The 19,618-nt window shown below is 42.1% G+C and overlaps 1 protein-coding gene across 1 annotated transcript in view; it reads left to right on the forward strand.

Annotated features, from left to right (window-relative positions):
• The window catches only part of LOC115477096 (nesprin-2-like), a 119,511-nt gene that overhangs the window by 14,118 nt on the left and 85,775 nt on the right, over positions 1 to 19,618 (forward strand). Inside the window, exons 7-9 of the mRNA XM_030213712.1 lie at positions 5,281 to 5,382; positions 8,046 to 8,216; positions 17,858 to 18,016. Of these exons, the coding sequence (XP_030069572.1) occupies positions 5,281 to 5,382; positions 8,046 to 8,216; positions 17,858 to 18,016 (432 nt within the window). The remainder of the gene's footprint in view (positions 1 to 5,280; positions 5,383 to 8,045; positions 8,217 to 17,857; positions 18,017 to 19,618) is intronic.

Below are 19,618 nucleotides of genomic sequence, written 5' to 3' on the forward strand. Positions count from 1 at the left end.
ATTGTTGGTACTAGTGATTTGCAGGTAAGGTCTTCAATTTGATGAAATGCTGATTTTATGGGTGATACTTCTAGAAAATGTTACTAGATAATAGTCTAATTTCTGTCTAATAATGCAGTCACAATGTGTTTTGGCAACATTCTGGGGAAGGTGGAGCCTGTTCCGAATGGATGGACTCCACCTTAACTGGGATGGAACCAGGCTGCTGGCACTAACATTTAAAAAGGAGATAGAGCAGCTTTTAAATTAGAACCGGGGGGGGGGGGGGGGGGGGGGGAGGAATGGAAGAGCCGACAGTGAATACTGTTATAACAGTGCATTTAGGGAATCCCAATAGAGAGGTTTCAACAAAGGTGAAAGAAGAGCAGGAGTGTTTAAGGGTAGAACAGGGCAAAGATTGCAAATTATCCCTGTCAACTTGATTTGATTTGATTTATTCAATTGATATACTGCTTTACCCCCCAAGGCACCAAAGCGGTTCACAATACCATTAAAAAATTTACATAAAGTTAGCAACAAAAATGGACCACACCCTCCTTATGCACTGTCTTAATAATACTGTACAAACAACCATATTTTAATTACCTTTCGAAATTGCAGATAATTTGTCAAACACTTGACATTCTCAGGCAGCTGATTCCATAACAGAGGACCATAGTAACAAAATGTTCTTTTCATGGTAGTTGTCAATCTGATGAAAGATGGAGAAGGAAGTTCTAACATCGTCTGCTGTGAAGAACACAGTTCCCTGGACGGAACATATTCATTTATTAGTGTCAACCTATAGGCTTTAAATAATAAACATAAAACCTTAGTCAATCCGTGCTGCCAACTGGGAGGCAGCCAGTTTAACTTTGCCAAAAATATGGGCAGATTTCCTCTTCCCGTTATCAAATGGGTAGCAGTGTTTTGCACTTGTTGTAGTCTCTTTAAACCAACTTGTGTCAATCCCTTGAAAAGAGAGTTACAATAATCTAACTTACTGGTGACCAATGCATGGGTCAATTTCACCAAACTGAATCTAGTTAATATTGGTCTTAACTGCCTTATCATTCTCAAATTAAAATAGCAAGACTTAATTACTTCAGAAACCTGTAAATTAAACTTCATTTGATAGTTACAATGAAAGCCTAATGACATCAACTCATCCACTATGTAAGGAAGCTTGTAGATATAAGGAAAAAACACACTTTGAAGTGTCTGTATACAAATCCATAGAGCTTATTTTTCTCCTCAGGGGGCTGTTAAGGCTGGGATCGTTGCCTCCCTGGATTGTGCCAAGTGTGGAGCAACAGACAGGACCTTATTTTATGTATTTTGGGCTTGTCCTAAAATTGCCTGGTTTTGGAAGTTTATTTCTGTGTATCTTAGCCGTTTGTTAAGTTCTCGAATGCTGGCTCCTCCCACTACCAAATGACTTGGATTTGGTCGTTTCTGAGATGGGCGTCCTCGGTTTCCATTATGGCCGAAAATTGGGGACGACCATCTCTAAGGACGACCATCTGTAAGGTCGACCTAAATTTCGCGATTTGGGCATCCCCAACTGTTAGACTTGTGAGTTCTTGTACCAAGTAGAGCGCTGCCGAGCCCGGTACTTGGACCAGGTTCTGCTTGGTTGGACAACCCTGGGTTTCATCTGCGCTAACCGCCGTTCCCCAGAGGTTGAGCCCCTAGGTGCGGGCGGCCTGCAGGGCTTATGAGATGGAGCAGGAAGCGGGGTGATGAATGTGACGGCCCGACAGGCAGCAGGCAAGAGAGTGATCCAGGTACAGGCAGAGTCAGTAGGCAGGCAGCAGGTCAAGAGAGTAATCCAGGTACGGGCAAGGTCAGTAGGCAGGCAGCAGGTCAAGAGTGTAATCCAGGTACAGGCAGAGTCAGTAGGCAGGCAGCAGGCACGAGTGTAATCCAGGTACAGGCAAAGTCAGCAACAAAGAACAAAGTAGAGGAGAAGCACAACCTACCAAAGTAGAAGCCGAAGCATCGAGTCCAGGGAGAGCTCAGCTGATAAAGTACTGGCGTCTGACATCAGCAGGGAGAAGGGGCACAGCTATAGGACAAGAGCAGGAGAAGGAGGAACCAGAAGACCAATAGAAGAGAAGCAAGGGAAGCCAGGCAGAGGGAGAGCAGACCCAGGTGGGTGGAAGCAAAGCAATCAAGGAGCCTGGAATCAAGGCAGAGAGAGCAGAAATAGGTGCATGGAAGCAAAGCAATTAAGGAGCCTGCAACCACCACTCTCTGAACAATCCTAGAGAAGGACTACACACACATGGCTCAGGCAGTGCCAGTCAAGTGTGCATGTCGGCGGGACCCCACGCAGCCTGAGGACGCCGCTTGCGTTGAGGTAGGGGACATGGTACCGACTGTATTATCGAAATGAATTTACGCCCATCTTGTTTTGATAATACGGGTTTCCCCGCCCCTTCGCCAGGACGTCCTGCGAGGACGTTCTCAGGAAAACTTGGGCGCCCCTTTTGATTATACCCCTCATTGTGGACAATACGCTGAATCTTTTACCCAGTGTGTGGTGGCATCCAAAAAAGCAAACAGAATTCAAGGAAGAATTAGGAAATTGATAGAAAATAAGACAAAGGATATCATAATGCTTCTGTATCTCTCCATGGTGTGACCACACCATGAATATTGTGTGCAGTTCTGGTCGCTGTATCTTAAAAAAGATATAGCAGAATTAGAAAAGGTTAAAAGAAAGGTGACCACAATGATTAGGGGGATGGAGCTCCTCTCATATGAGGAAAGGCTTGGAAAAGAGATGGCTGAGGGGGAGTATGATAGAGGTCTACAAAATACTGAGTAATATAGAATGGGTAAATATAACTTTTTTACTCTTTAAAAAAATACAAAGACTAGGGGACACTCAAGGAAGTTACATGGTAATACTTTAAAAACGAACAGGAGGAAATATTTTTAAAATGAACAGGAGGAAATTTGTTTTCACTCAACCAATAAAGCTCTGGAACTCGTTGCCAGAGGATGTGGTATCATTGGTTAGTGTATCTGAGTTTAAAAAGGTTTGGAAAAGTTCCTGAAGGAAAAGTCCATAGTCTGCTATTAAGATAGATGTGGGGAAAGCCACTGCTTGTCCCTGGGATCAGTAGCATGAATCTTGCTACTATTGGGATTCTGTCAGGTACTTGAATTGTCCACTATTGGAAGCACCATTGTTGTAATTGGGACTCTAAGGATAAACCACGGAAAAATAGGAAACAGTAACCCTTTGGTATTAGATAGTGTACTGTCTGGAAAGTAACTGCGTTCCCTTTATCTATAGATCCGAATCCTAAAGCCCAAATACTAACAGGTACTGATACAACACCCAAAGATGATATAAAAAATAGACTACTTATTTATTTACATAGCAGCACACACAAAATGAAAAGACAAGAGTATGACAAAAATGATCTTATCATGGTAAAAGCTCAAGTCAAAAGCACATAACTCCCTAGTCCAGCCACATATCTTACCCACTAGCACAACACTGCAATTACATGGCAACTATACAACCTGGATGTAGATGGCACAAGATGTAGATGGCTCATACTAGAAAACAAGTTTATTAAAAAACATTGAAGCTTAAAGGGCAATTTTGTAACATGGTGCCTGCACTTGCACACTACTTACACATGCAGAGTGCCATTAGTGCACTAGGTGCTATTCTACAAAGTGGTGTCTAAGCGGTTTAGGGCCAGGTTCTATAAATGGCGTTGAAAATTCAGTGCCAATAAAATTCTGCACTCAGCGTTATTCTACAAAGATCATTGAGTGCCAAATCTAGCGCTCATCTTCGGATGTGAGGACTTACGCCAGCTGAAAACTGATGTAAATCTTAGTGTGCAAATAGGGCATAGATCCCCGCTATTTTTGTAACACTGCACACATCTTTTGTGAATGCCCCTGACCCACTCATGCCCCTCCCATGGCCTCACCCCCTTTTGAGTTGCACACAATGCAATTTAGGCCCCCATTGTTACAGATAAGCATGTAGCCAGATTGGCACCCAAATCATAATTAGAGTTGATTAAGTGCTTGGAGCCATTAAATAATTATTTTGGGTGTCAATGTGGGATCCATGCTCAATTTTGGGTGACCTTTATAGACTCCAGGGAAATGTGTATAACTGCAAGGGGATCATACATGTGGCTAGAGCATGGGCAGGCTATCCCTGGGATTCTATATATGGTGCCTTAATTTCCACGCAGAAATTGAAGTGTATTCTTTAACAATGCACGTAACTTGGTAAACTAGCTAATCAGCGCTGTTAATTGAATGTTAAGCAATTAGCACTAATTGGCATTAATTAAGATTTACACAAACAACTCGCTAAGCATATTCTGTAATGTAGTGTGCTTAAATTTTAAGTTGCTTAGTTGAAAAGGGGGCATGGCTATGGGCAGGGCGTGGACGTTTCTAAAATCTATGAATGTTGTTATAGAACACATCCGCTCTGCGCCTAATACCCATTTCCACAGGCAAAGCACTGTTTTATCCACAGAAATAGCTTTAAAAATTGCCCTATTGGTGTAAAATTAAACAAAATATCATGCTGATGAAATTACTAAAAGCGGGTTCTGTTTCTTAGACATAGGTAACAAGGGAACTCTGGTCCATTTACTATGGGAATTTGGATTTGGACTTAATTCACACCTTTCTCAATAGTTTAAGGCGAATTAAATTCAGGTACTGTAGGGGAGGGAATGGATTTTGGATTGAGCTCATGCCTTTTTCAGTCGTAGTTCAAGGCAAGTTACATTCAGGTACTCTAGGTATTTTCTTTTCTCTGGAGGACTTATAAACTAGCCTCTTGTTTACTAAGCCGCACTGGCGACTGCCGTGTGCTGCCGACACAGCCTGTTCACTTTGAATGGGCTTTGATGGCATTGCTTCGTGGTAGCTGTTTCTACGGCTTAGTAAACAAGGGGGTAGGTTTCTGCCTGAGGCAATGGAGGGTTAAGTGCAGCAGTGAGATTTAAACCGGGCTTACCTGATTCTCGGCCCACTGCTCTATCCATTAGGTTACTTCTCTACGTTTGCATGGACCATAAAACAAGTAAAGATGAGTTTTGCAAACAAAGAAGATGAAAAAATAAATTTTACTAAAGCAGCTACTTTTCCAGTTCTATCTTTATCTTTTTTTATTTTTATTTTTTTTTATACATTTGGAATACCTTACATTCTTCCTCAGTTTTATGTTGATTCTGTTGTAAAAGAGAATGCGTTAATTTGCTTGTAGTGTAAACTCTGAAACACATCTTCCTTCTTTCATAGGCTTTGCACTGTAAAGTTACAGAGCTTGATTTTCATGATACTCCAGGAAGTTCTTCCAAAGCAGATTCTTCAATAATGCTTCTGAAAGAAAAGCTAAGTGAGGTAATTTATAACCATGGGTACAGTGAGGATAATTTTATAAAAGCTTGCTTGGCTAGTACCCATTTTCACATGCCTGTTTTTCACCTGTTTTATAAAGTTAAGTATGAGCCTATTTGATTTCATAGAATACTAGCAGATATGAAAGAATGCACATCCATGTCATTGCTACCTCTTACGCCAGTTCTATGGGTGGTGTAGCTGCTAGCACTTACCGTATGCTCTTAAATTATGGAGTTTTATCATCTGTGTTTAAGTGTGGACCCCGTCCATGCTCTGCCTAAACTCTGGCCGCAAAACAACTCCACAAAAATGAAAGTAAGTGAGGAAGTTTCATGGCACATATTTTTCATTGTGGGCATGGATGGGGCAGAGTTCAAGACAAGAAAACAGTGAGGATGACAAAGGACAACAAAATGCTTCCACATCTTTTACTGTAAATCTTCACTCCACTCGACATTGGCTGTGTTTCAGCTATAGGGCCTCCATCAGGACTCTGGATGTTTTAGCTGTTTTCCAGACTCCTGATGCAGGCCCTATAGCCGAAACACTGCTCGTGTCGAGTCGTGAAGATTTACAATAGAAGATTTTGAAGCATTTTGTTGCCCTTTATTGTCCCCACTGTTGCTTGTCTTAAACTCTGCCCCATCCATGCCCACAGTGAAAAATATGCCCCATGAAACTTCCTCACTTATTTTCATTATAGTCAGCGTTTTATAAAAAGCCACTTATGTATGTAATGACTAACATACTGGCATTTGTCGGATTCCTAGTGCTTAAAACGAAGTGTCTCCTTATAAAATTACCCCTAATTTGGCATCTACTTTGAATTTTACATTAAACTATATAAGAATGAATGTAATATAACTTTAAGACACATATCCCAAAATTTTGTATGGGTTGCTCAAAGTTTGTTGCGTAGTTTTGGATGTGGATCACAGATCTGCACCTAAAGTAATTGGTGATAAGTCAATAATTGGCACTAATTACTAGTTATTCAAAGATTCACACCTATTCTTTAAGCTGCATGCCCAATTCATTTTGCACGCAACCCCAAAAGGGGCGTGGCCATGGGAAGGGCATGGGTGGGCCAAGGGCATTCCCAGAATTTAGGCGTGGAGTTATAGAATTCCGCTATTTCTGCACCTGACTGACAGTAGCTAGGCGCAAGCACTTATCTTAAATGAACAAGGTCTATTGCATTATTCTAGTATACTGCCTCTCACTGTCAGAACTCAGAAAGCTGTACTCATATCCATCGGTCCGACATAGTGCTATGTTTCGCTACCATAGCTGCTTCAAGGAATTCATTTTCACTAGAGTCTTGGCGCTTTTGTCTTGTATTAAACAGCCAGTAAAGACAAAAGTGTTAAGTCTCTAGTCAGTGAGAGGCAGTATACTGGAATAAAGCAATAGACCTTGTTCATTTAAGATAAGTGCTCTATTATATATATATGTATTAGAAATCTGTGCACTATTTGAAATTTGAATTATTTTATATATGGGAAAAAAATGGACCGATGAGGATTTTAAGTGTGGTGTACAAGTGTTCTGCTTCATACTTGAAGAAGGACTGGTTTCACCCACTGTTCTGATGCTCTATAAAAAATATTTAAAATAATTAAAAGGAACCTTATTTGTTATTGGTTTGTAAAATGATGTAGCTACACAATAGAAGTTCTTCCACTCTGAAGTTGCAAAACTGTCACTTCAACATGAAAGCGCCAAGCTTGTGCTGTTCATTTTACTCAAATCTATATTTCCGAAATAGCTGCTCCTGCTGCATGGGCTGGCAAATACACCTACACTCCTGCCGGTATTATAGAAAGGCTCTCTGTTGGCAGAGCCTTTTCTGAAATACCATTGGAATTAAGCACCTCCTGACCTGGATATCTCCATTCCAATCTCTGTGTTCTGTGTAACATATTTTCATAAATTAGCCAGAAATAGGTGCCTTCTTTCTCTCTCAACCCAATCAAACTGTTTTAAGATTTCCCTTTAATGAGTACACCTGTACATTGTAACTCTGCTGCTGTTATGCTCAAAGTAGCCCCTGTACCCCCTCCTCACCAGAACACCTGTGTGCAGATTTAGTAGAAGTATGTGTGCTTGTGTTGACCCATGCACTTATACACATGCATATACCCTGTGCAATTCTATAAGAGTTATATTTTGCTTGTAAAAAATAATTTACATGCAGAAGATGTTTCATACAATTATCTCCTCCATGTGGGCACTGTTCCCTTTAAACTGAGCGGGAGTCCTCCACGTACAGTCCTGCCAGTGGGTGGTGCTATTTCACTATTACATTTTCAGTAGTGAGGAAACAGGCTAGCTCGGCAAGACTCCAGGGAACCTGCCTGCCCCTAGCGATTTGAAAATATGGTATTGAAGCATCTCTCCCCACTGGCAGCAATGCAGATGGAGGACTCTCGCTCATGTAGGTATGTGCCTGATATATTTTTAAAGATCAAATTCAGTTTTGTCACTTGTGTGGTTTAATTGATTTATATTTGTGTAATTATTAGGAAAAAGACCAAACATCTGTATGCTTTACTGAATTTCTGTTAACGTAATCAAATTAGTAATGCAATCTTTGACTTTAATTTAACTATTACCAAAATATGCATAATAAGATGTTATGCATATGTTTGTGCATTGTATAGATTACAGAGAAGATTTCAGGTGCAATTGCAAGTTCTTCAGAGCTTCTTCCTAATGTAGAAAAGATGGAAGAACTCCTTGATGCAAACACCTGGATTTCAGAATCTGAGCATATTCTTAAGGATGTTGAACTGAAAGGATGCATAGAAACCCCACAAGAAAAATCTTTACAGGTACAGTATTAATGCAGCATAAACTTTCCTTTGACTAGTCGGTACATCATTGGTATATATTTAAAGAGGTGTCTATTTACTTCATCCTGTTTATAATATAACAGTTGTGGGTATTTATTTATTTATTTATTTATTGCATTTGTATCCCACATTTTCCCACCTATTTGCAGGCTCAGTGTGGCTTACAGAGTATTGTTATGACATAGAGGGGCATAATCGAACGGAAACGCCTATCTCCATGGGCATTTATCTCCGAGAACGGGTCCGTGAAGGGGCGGGCCGAACCGTATTTTCAAAAAAATGGACGTTTTTGAGCTGGGCGTTTGTTTTTTTTAGCGATAACGGAAACTAAAAACGCCTAGCTCAAAAACGTCCTAATCCGAGCCATTTGGTCGTGGGAGGGGCCACAATTCGTAGTACACTCGTCCCCCTGATATGCCAGGACACCTGGGCACCCTAGGTCAGTGCGGTGGACTTCAGAAAAAGCTCCCACATGCATAGCTCCCTTACCACGGTTGCTGAGCTCCCAACCCCCCTCCCCCAAAACCCACTACCCACAAATGTACAACACTACCATAGCTCTTAGGGGTGAAGGGGGCACCTACATGTGGGTACAGTGGGTTTTGGAGGCCTCCCATTTACTAGCACAAGTGTTACAGGTGGGGGGGGGGATGGGCCTGGGTCCACCTGGCTGAAGTGCACTGCGGTACCCATTAAAAGTGCTCCAGGGACCTGCATGCACGCAGGCCTCTAGGACTTGTTACTGCTGTATAACATTGGCACACCAGTTTACACCTGAAGACTAATCTCTCCGAAAACGTCCTTTATTGGAATAAGCACGCTTACTCATAGTTAACTGCAGATCAGAGGTTGTGCCCCACCACTGGCAACGAGTCTCCCTGGTACTGAGATTAGCAGGTCAGAGCTGGCAGAATGCTGTACAATGCCCTCTTTCAGCTACATTCAAGGTAAGAACTAAGTTCTCTAACGTGGCTAACACATGGAAGGGATCTAAAACTGGCTAACAAAAATGGCCACTACCTCATGGAGTACCAGAAACACAACAGGGCACACTCTGACCCAGTAGGCAGGGGGAAAAGCACCATGGGAGAAGAGCCTACCAACTACCAACATCGTGAGACTGTAACACAAGCTAATGAAATCACCGAGCCCAATACGCTACACCCACCACAATGCAATGCTGATGTGACCCTGTAGTGTACCCAAGAGCCACATCTGACCCAGGGAAAGGCTGTGAGAGGATCGAACATATTCTGCTGTCATGGAGGTGGGTACGGCATTTGAGGGTAGCATACAGGCTGGAAAAAAAGTTTGTAAAGTGGGGTTTTTTTGGTGGGAGGGGGTTAGTGACCACTGGGGGAGTCCGGGGAGGTCATCCTCAATTCCCTCCAGTGGTCATCTGGGCAGTTGGGGCACTTTTTTGGGACTTGTTCGTGAAAAAAAAGGGTCCAAAAAAAGTGACCCAAAATTGCGGTAAAAATACCTTTTTTTTTTCGATTATCAGCTAAAGATGCCCATCTCTCCTCGGCTGATAACCACGACCCAGTCCCGCCTCCGACACGCCCCCGTCAACTTTATTCGTTTCCGCGACGGAGTGCAGTTGGAAATGCCCAAAATCGGCTTTCGATTATACTGATTTGGGCGCCTTTGCGAGAAAAACGCCCATCTCCCGATTTGGGTCAAAATATAGGCGTTTTTCTCTTTCGATTATAAGCTGGATAGTCAATTCCAGGATATCAGATACAATTGGTAATGTACAAAGATTAAGTAAGGGAAGAGAGAAGGAAGGTGTTAGGCAGCATAGTGTAGAAGGTGGGCTTTAATAGCTGGATGGGTTGGTGAGGCTATGGGTTATCTTTGTAGGCCTTGTTGAAGAGGTGTGTCTTCAGAGATTTGCGAAAGTTAGTTATTTCGTCAATAGTTTTCAGGGCTTTAGGTAGTGCATTCCAAACTGCGTGCTCATGTAAGCAAAGGTGGTGGCGTGTACCAGCTTGTATTTTAGTCCTTTACAGCTGGGGAAGTGCAGATTGAGAAATTTGTGCGCTGATCTTATGGCGTTTCTGGGAGGCAGGTTTAGCATATAGATTTGGGCATCTGCGTGAATGATTTTGTGTACAATCGTGCAGATCTTGAACGCAATGCGTTCCTTGAGAGGGAGCCAGTGGAGTTTCTCTCTTAAGGGTTTTGCACTTTCATATTTGGTTTTTCCAAATATGAGTCTGGCTGCGGTATTCTGGGCTGTTTGGAGTTTTTTGTTAGTCTGTTCTTTGCAGCCAGCGTATAGTGCGTTGCAGTAGTCCAGATGACTTATCACCATTAACTGTACCAGGGTTCGGAAGATATTTCTCGGGAAGAAAGGTTTTACTCTTTTGAGTTTCCACATGGAGTGGAACATCTTTTTCGTCGTGTTCTTCACGTGAGCATCGAGTGTGAGGTTTCGATCGATGGTTATGGTGGAGTAGTTGTTTGTGTTGTGAAGTGAGTACAAGACATTGTGTTTTTTCTGCGTTGAGTTTTAGCTGTAATGCGTCCGCCCAGGAGTGCATGATTTGGAGGCTTTGGTTGATCTCGTTGGTGATTTCATTTAGATCATGTTTGAACGGGATGTAGATTGTGACATTGTCTGCATATATGTAGGGGTTGAGGTTTGGGTAGGAGGCAAGGGGCAAGAACTGCCTGAAAAGTTCTTTTTTATAGTCTCCAAATGACTTCCCTGTTTGTGGTTGACAGGTTATGAACTAGAGCAGCTTCCTTAGACTTTTCAAGAGAAGGCCTACATAGGGCATTTCAGATCACTGAGAGGGTTTGCATGGAGTCTTCCTTGGGGTTTGAGCAGGGTAGGGGGTACCTCTTCTCACAGTTCACTGAGGGCCTCTTTTACCAAACCGCGCTAGCGAGTCCTGCACAGCAATGCCTACAAAGCCCATTCAAAGTGAATGGGTTTTGTTGGCATTGCTGTGTCGGGAATCACTAGTGCGGATTGTTTAAAGAGGCCCTGAGCTTGTCACTATACTCAACTACTATTTTCTTTGAACAGGGATCCTGGGAACCCCCTTAGACTTGCTGCCTTTGCTATTGTCATGCATGAAAAAAAACAGTGTTAAACTTCTTCCATGACCTGCTGGACAGGAAAAGTATAGAGAGCCAATAAAATGAGCTCTGTTGGCTATACTGGGGATGTCTAAACTAGAGAGTGGAGAGAAAACACCGTCTTGAAAAATAAAAACTGTTTTCTCAAAATTTTCATGGTTTGGCTTCAGTTAAACCTGGCTCCTGATTCTCTGTTTGCATTAAACATAGGAGCCTCACTCTTTTTAAAAAAAAACTTTTTTATGTAATTATAGCAAAATATTATAAGACGTACTCTTGGATAGTGAATGAGCAAGCGTGCCCTAAATATTAGCGTGCGCTAAAAACACTAGCGTGCTTTAGTAAAAGACTCCCTATGTAAGGTGGGTTTAAAAAAGGATTGGACAAGTTGTTGGAGTAAGGTCTATAAATCATTATTAAGGTAGACCTGCGGAAAGTTATTGCTTATTCTTGGGGCTAAGTAGCATGGAAACTATAGTATCTACTTTTGGGGATCCTGCCAAGTACTTCTGACCTGGATTGTCCACTACTGGATACAGGGCTAGATGGCCCTTTGTTCTGACCCAGTATAGCAATTCTTATGTCTAAGTTTCTTCACCACAAGGTGGTTGTGTATGCTTTCTGACTTTCTGCCCAAGATCATGAGAGAGCCCGACCTTAATCTTTCATTTATTTTCTAAACTTTTTCCCGAGGCTACATGTCAATAAAGGTAAATGAGTCATTCATAATTTGTATTGCTAGAGAGTTGCTGCCTTTCACCTGAAGCAGACTAAAGACTTTAGAATATGTACCTAGCATTTTATATGTGGTGTTTTTTGCCCCAACAAGCCCAGGATTACTGTGTTGGAGAATCTTTCCTAAATTCAGTGCATGTTTTCTAGCGAAAAAGGTGCCGGTACTCAAATGGCAGGCCACCCTTCAGGGGTGGGAGTGATCACTGAGGGACCCACCCCACAACAGCCAGGCCCCCTGCAACCAGTAACAGAACCTATGATAAGGCAGAATTGTTGTGTAGAGCCTGAGCTCTTTCATTAAAACTTGGAGACCATGGGTCAATTTTAGCAGACAATGGAAAAGGTGCCGGTACTCAGTACCCCCAAGTACCCCCTCAAAAAAAGCCCTGCCTAAATTGTACACCAAACCCCTGATATTCAAAACCATTTAACTGGCTAGGAATGGCACATGGCCGGCTACCCAGTGATATCCCAATTTACAAAAAAACCACAAAAAACCCAACAAATAAATCCTCCTACAGTTAGTGCATGCCTTTTAATACCACTTAAGCTATAATTTATAGGGGTAATATTAAACCTGTGGTAGACAGTTTTTATTACATAAACAAATAACTTTATTATTTTCTCTTGTTAGTTTAGAATAACATAAGATCAACAAGCAATGAAATAATCACAAAATGTTTAAATCTTGGTACATACAAAAAAAAGAGGCAGCAGTATCAGTGCAAATGAAAGCATTTCATAATAATGTGATTACTTGTTAATATCAATTAACAGGATCAAGCAGTTAACATTATTAAGGGAACAGCAAAACAGTTCAATAACTGTTACAAGAAAACAAGGAAAGAGAAAAGTAAAGAGGATAGAGAGGTTAATATTCCATCATTAAATAGGAGAGATATCATCAGAGATAATCTGAAATATATCAAAGCATATGTGGGAACAAATTAAGTATCAGATCCTAGATTTGATAGCCCTTTTAAAATACTGTCCTTCATCGGATTTTCTATACCAGTGCCAGACTGTACCCGGATACTGCTGAAGATCTGGGTATTAAGTGGCCACTGGAAGCTGTCATGAAATGCCTAGCCACCCGCCTGGGGTTACCCTGCAGCCACTTAGAGGATCTATCCCCAGCACAGCTCAGGTCAGCCTGCATCTGCCGCTTGTGCTCTACTCTAGCACCCTCCTCCCACCGACTGGGTCACAACTGCCTCTGGGCGAGTCTCCCGCTCTCAAATTATCCCTAGTTATTACTAGGTTACTGGGGCCACACTCCCAGTGGTCCCACAGTTCCCAGAAGGCACTTACAGACCCAACACACAGACCACCAGGATTGTTTATCAGTCCAGACAGGCAGAGTCAACAAACTGAACAGGTTTATTGTCACACTTAAACAATGAACAAAAAAAAAGTGCAAGCAAACAATAGCAGGTAATTGAAATATGGATCAATTATAACACTAAGTAAACATTTGATTACTTCCTAAAATGTACCTGGGGAGATCAGTACATGTATAGCTGTTCACCAGTTATCAAATATAACTGTTTTTTTACAGGGCTTCAGCAAAGAGTTCTCGCGCTTTCTTCTCCCGGGCTGAAACTGAAGCAACAGCCAGCAACAACTGCTGGGTAATTTCATACTCCAGGCTAATCAGAGCCCAGTCAACAAGTTTTAAAAGTATACTGCTCACAGTACTATAGATTCACATCTTCACTAAGTGAAACTAAAAGAGGGCATGCACTTTTCTATAACAGCTTTAACATAAAACATGCACCATCTGTTGGCCAAACTAGAGAAATGCACTTCAAGAGTTAATAAAGGCAATTTTGACAGGTTTAAAATACACTGTTCTGTCACAGAAGCCTCCTGGAGACCAGTGATATTCAGTGCTGATACCCAGATAACTGGGCAAATTAGGAGAGTTGTTGAGCTGACCTAACTTACCGGAGAGTTATCCAGGTACCGGTGCTGAATACTGATGGCACCTGTATAATTTCTGACTCCTCCCTACTTCACCCCCAGATGGAACCGAAGCAGTCATACTGGATTTTCAGTGGTACTGTCTAATAAGTGCCACTAAAAATATGGTTATGACCCAGTGAGCATGACTTATACAGTTTGTTTGTTGGAGATATTTGATATGCCGCTTTTACTAACTAGTAGGACTAACAGGCTTATTTTCGAAAGAGAAGGACGCCTATCTTTCGACACAAATTGGAAGATGGGTGTCCTTCTCACAGGGTTGCCCAAATCAGTATAATCGAAAGCCAATTTTGGGCATCCCCAACTGTTTTCCTTCGCGGGGACAACCAAAGTTCCCGGGGGCGTCGGAAGCGTAGCGAAGGTGTGACTTGGGCGTGCCTAACACATGGGTGTCCTCGACCCATAATGGAAAAAAAAGGGCGCCCTGACGAGCATTTGGACGACTTTACCTGGTCCAGTTTTTCTTACAACCAAGGCACAAAAAGGTGCCCGAACTGACCAGATGACCACTGGAGGGAATCGGGGATGACCTCCTCTTACTCCCAGTGGTCACTAACCCCCTCCCACCCTCAAAAAAGAACTTTAAAAATATTTTGTGCTAGTCTCTATGCCAACCTCAAATGTCATACTCGGGTACATCACAGCAGTATGCAGGTCCCTGGAGCAGTTTTAGTGGGTGCAGTGCACTTCAGGCAGGCAGACCCAGGCCCATCCCCCCTATCTGTTACACCAGAAACCCACTGTACCTACATCTAGATGCCCCCCTTCACCCGTAAGGGCTATGGTAGTGTACAGTTGTGGGTAGTGGGTTTTGGGGGGCTCAGCACACAAGGTAAGGGAGCTGTGTATCTGGGAGCTGTTTCTGAAGTCCCTAGGGTGCCCAGTTGGTGTTCTGGCATGTCAGAGGGACCAGTGCAGTAAGAATTCTGGCTCCTCCCACGACCAAAGGGCTTGCATTTGGTCGTTTCTGAGATGGACGTCCTTAGTTTCCATTATCGCCGAAAATCAGAAACAACCAAGTCTAAGGACAACCATCTCTAGGGACGACCCAAATGTCAAGATTTGGGCGTCCCCAACCGTATTATCGAAACGAAAGATGGACGCCCATCTTGTTTTGATAATACGGGTTTCCCCCCTGTCACGGGTGTGCCCATGTTTCGTGCTCGCCTTCTCGCCACCTGGTGGCCAGACTTGGTGGCTGCTATGGACTGTCTGGTTACTGTCACCCGTTCCAGATTTCAGCCAAGTCCAGTCCGGATCTTCCAGACTGCCAGACTTGCTCTTTTTGTTTGAACCTGCACAGCACTCGTAGTTGCCTGGTGATTGCTGCAGTGAGCCTCAGCTGCTGCTGGGCTTATTAGCCATTTGGAAACCTTTCTGCTTTGCCTTTGCATCGCCTTAGGCCCTGGTTTATTGGTGCTTGCTGCACTTCTGTTTAGTTTGGGTTCTTGCTTGTGATTGTTGTTTGTTTCTAGTTAATCTGTCTGTAGTTTAGTTTAGGGTTGTTTGTTTCTTAGTCTTGTTCCTTGTTTGTAGTTCTTTGTGTAGTTCTTAGGTTGTCTGTGTCTCCTGTCTTTAGTGTTTGCTTGCAGCTTTCAGTTCTGTCTTTGTTTGTCAGTATTTGTTCCCTTTTTCAGTGGCTGCTTGCAGCTTTCAGTTGTCTTTTGTCTGTCAGTATTTGTTCCCTTTTTCGGTGGCTGCTTGCAGCTTTCAGTCCTGTCCTTTCACTTATCCTTTCCCTGCCTTGCTGCCCCTGTATATTCCTTTCCCCTCTGACCCTCAGTCCCTGTTCAGACTAGTTAGGATCCTGTTCCTGCCCGGTCCTATAAGTCCTGCCGGCCGCCTGCAGACAGGAGCTCAACTCCTGGTGAAAGGTGGCCATGTGCAGGTGAAGCCTAACTGTTTGTCAGAGTTCTGCCTTGTCTCTGGTGTGGGGGTGGTTTTTGCCTGCCACTGCCGCTCCTCAGCAGTGGCCCAAGGGCTCATAAACCTAGTTCCTGTTTTGAAAACATGACACCCGCCCCTTTGCGGGGCTGTCCTGTGAGGACGTCCTCAGGAAAACTTGGGTGTCCCTTTCGATTGTGCCCCTCCACGTGTGTTAAAAAAATTACAGAGTAAAATTAGTGAATGGAGAGGAAAAAATTTTAAAAACATTTTAAATTTGTACCCTGGTCCATAAAATTATATACGGTGATACCCCAGGATTTATGTCTGACCTCATAGACCTACCAACCAGAAACTCAATCAGATCATCACGCTCTTATTTAAGTCTCCGCCACCCTAGTTGCAAAGGACTCAAATACAAATCAGTTCATGGATCCTTCTTCTCATATATAAGTACACAACTCTGGAATGCACTCCCAAAAACTGTGAAAACTACATACGACCACCTCAACTTCCGGAAATCATTAAAGACTTACCTGTTCGAAAAGGCATATCCTAAGGACCCAACTTAATTACCTGAATCCAGCAATTCAAAGAAACCCAAATTTGTTATGAACTTAATGAACTCTATATAACTTCCCTCTCTATGTTTCTCTAATATGTCTGTACATATCTATTTCATTTAAAATAACATCACTCTATATTTGTTTCTTCACCGAGGAGGCTTTCGCCCCACGGCGCTATGTAAGCCACATTGAGCCTGCAAATAGGTGGGAAAATGTGAGGTACAAATGTAACAAATAAATAAATGCTAAATTAAAATAGGATACTGACATTCTCACCAAAGATTAAAATAATAAAATAAAATAGAGGTAAAGGAAAGCGAGGAAAGTGTTTCCTAGGAGGGTGGCTGGAGAGCAGGAGGCTCTAAAACTTGTAGCCAAAGGGCAATTCCTAAAACTAGGTGTTCAATAATACCTTAAATTTAGAAAAAGAATGTTCAGAACGAAGTCCAGGGGAAAGACAGAGTGTCTTGTGATTCCCAATGAGGAAAACAGGTGGAGGGAAGAACCACCCAATGGGAATCGAGGGAACGTAGTGGTCTGCTGGTAGTATAAGGGATAGTACATGATGACACATAGGCAGAGGATCCAAGGTAGCAGGCTTTATGGACTAAACTAGTAAACTTAAATTTGGTCCTTGTGCTGACTGGGAGCCAGTGCAGTTCAATAACTAAGGGAGTAACATGATCCAAACATTTGTCATTTCAGATGAGGTGTGCTGCAGTGTTTTGTAAAGTCTAAATCTGTTTCAGTTATGTCTGAGGAAGGCCAGCATAAATTACATCACAACAGTTAAGAAAAGAACAAGAAATAAAACTAACATATAACATGTTAAGATAGAGTGGCAACAAGGTCATATACCCCCTAATTCTGTATATAGCGCTTAAAATTGCACATGCAGATTTAATTGCTTAATGAACCAATTAACGCTGATAATTGGGCACTAACAATCAATTACTGGTGCTAATTGTCAAAAATTGAAACTTACGCGCACATCTTTATAGTCATTATTCTATAAAGATGTGCATGTAAAATTTTCGCATGGATCCAAAAAGGGGCGTGGCCATGGGAGGAGCATGGGTGTGTCGGGGCATTTCTAGGATTTGTGCACACTGTTATAGAATTTTGGGGGATTCACGCCTAATTTAGGTGCGGAAATTTACACCAGGTTCAGTTAGTGCAAATACTTGTGTCCAAAACTGGGCGTGGATCCTGGAACTAAGCGCTGTTCTATAAATGATGTCCAACTTGGAGTGCCATTTATAGAATAGCACTTAGTGTGCATTTTTTTTACAGTATTGAGTCCATTAAGTTTAATGGCAAATTTTTTTTGATGTATATGATGTTTTTTTCTCCTAACAGATTCTTGGTGGTAAAGGAAGGTCATGTCAGGAACATGTTGCCACAGCAGAAGCGAATTTGCAGATTTTGAGAGAGAAGATTTGCAGTGAACCGGCTTTGCAGCAATTTTACACAGCTGGATTGCAGACAAGAATTAAACAAACCAAAGATAATATCCAGGTCATAAATTCATGTTTGGGTGTATTTTTTTTTTGTTAAAACAAAACATTGAACAAATAACCATAAATTCATTAGATACCTGTAGCTGCTTTACAAAGCTATCAGAGTAACAGTGCTAGCAGAAGCAAGTGGAGTTTGCGCCTGCCTGTTGACCACATGATCACGATAGACCTGGGAGACCTGCTGGGACTTGTGGGGGGGGGGGGGGAGGGAGAAATGTGAACCCCTCCTATGAGAAGTCGTGGCTGATATTCACCCGGGATCCACATAAGTATCTTATGCAGGTGTCGACTGAATACTGGCTAGGTCTGCATAACTCGCCACAATCGGCACATATCTGTTGAGAGAGTCAGATATTCAATTCTGGTTCCTGGACATGGCCTGCATTGAATATCTGGAGCTGATGTAGGGGCCCTTTCACTAAGCTGTGTTAGTAAATTGCAACGGGTACAGAATGCTGCAGCGAGGGTAATGTTTGCAGCAGACAAATACGAACATATTACTCCCCTTTTATCATGTTTACATCAGTTACCTGTAGAGGATAGATTACAATTTGAGGTGGCTGTTTTAACCTTTATGGCATTTTGTGGTCAGATGCCTGCTTATCTGATTACTGTTAAGTTTTCCCTCAGCCCATAAAATTAAAGCTATGCGAATATTTCAGGCTTCACTTTCATATTTATTCTGGACTTCTTTTCCTCTGTCTCTTACATAAATAGATAATTATCAGTTCATAAGGCTGTTATAGATATTTTTTAATAAAAAAATTTTCATGGTTATGGTTAATGATTTGTTTTTTTTTTCACTGTTTCGATTAGGGAACTTATTGTACTGTAAATCTTTGAAGATGTTTTAGTTTAATTATGGTTACCTATATTGAACTTGACGGCTTTTGTGGGATATAAGACCGTAATGTAATGTAAAAGGACCTCTGTGTCCTGCCAAATTAGTGCACGCTAATCTGGGTGCTAAAAATATATATTTGGGGGAGGGGCAAACCAGGGTGCAGAGAGTGGGTGTTCCTGCACTAAACAGTTTGTGCGTCCACATTAGCATATACTAACTGGTTATCGCAGGATTACCGCATGAGCCCTTACTGCCTACAAAATGGATGGCGGTAAGTGCTCACACAGTAATTTCTATAATGGCCGTGCACTACTGGCAATATTAGTGCAAGGCCATTAATACAAAAAATAGAAAATCGGTCATTTTATGGCTGCAGTAAAAATGGCTTTAGCGTGCGAGAAAAACCTGTGTAAGGGTGCACTAAGACTGGTTTATGCCGCACTTTAATAACAGGACCACTTAGCCAGCAACAGTTAGAGTTTTAAAAAAATGTTGATTGCTGCCAACTGAATATTGATCAGTTTTAGAATAATGGCAGCAATTTTGGGACTGGTTATTCAAAAGGTGTTATGGGTATAGTGGTCACTGCTATACAGGTAAGTCTCCTTTTTATAAACTTTCAGTGGCACTATGTGAATAAGTCCATACCGCACACCAAAATAGAAACGTGTAAGAGGAAACAATTTAATAAACACAAGGAGGAAGAAAGCCTCAGTAAACCCAGACCAGTTTAATATGCTATGGTCTTCATGGGTG

This window comes from Microcaecilia unicolor, chromosome 9, assembly GCF_901765095.1.
Source record: "Microcaecilia unicolor chromosome 9, aMicUni1.1, whole genome shotgun sequence".
NCBI lineage: Eukaryota > Metazoa > Chordata > Amphibia > Gymnophiona > Siphonopidae > Microcaecilia > Microcaecilia unicolor.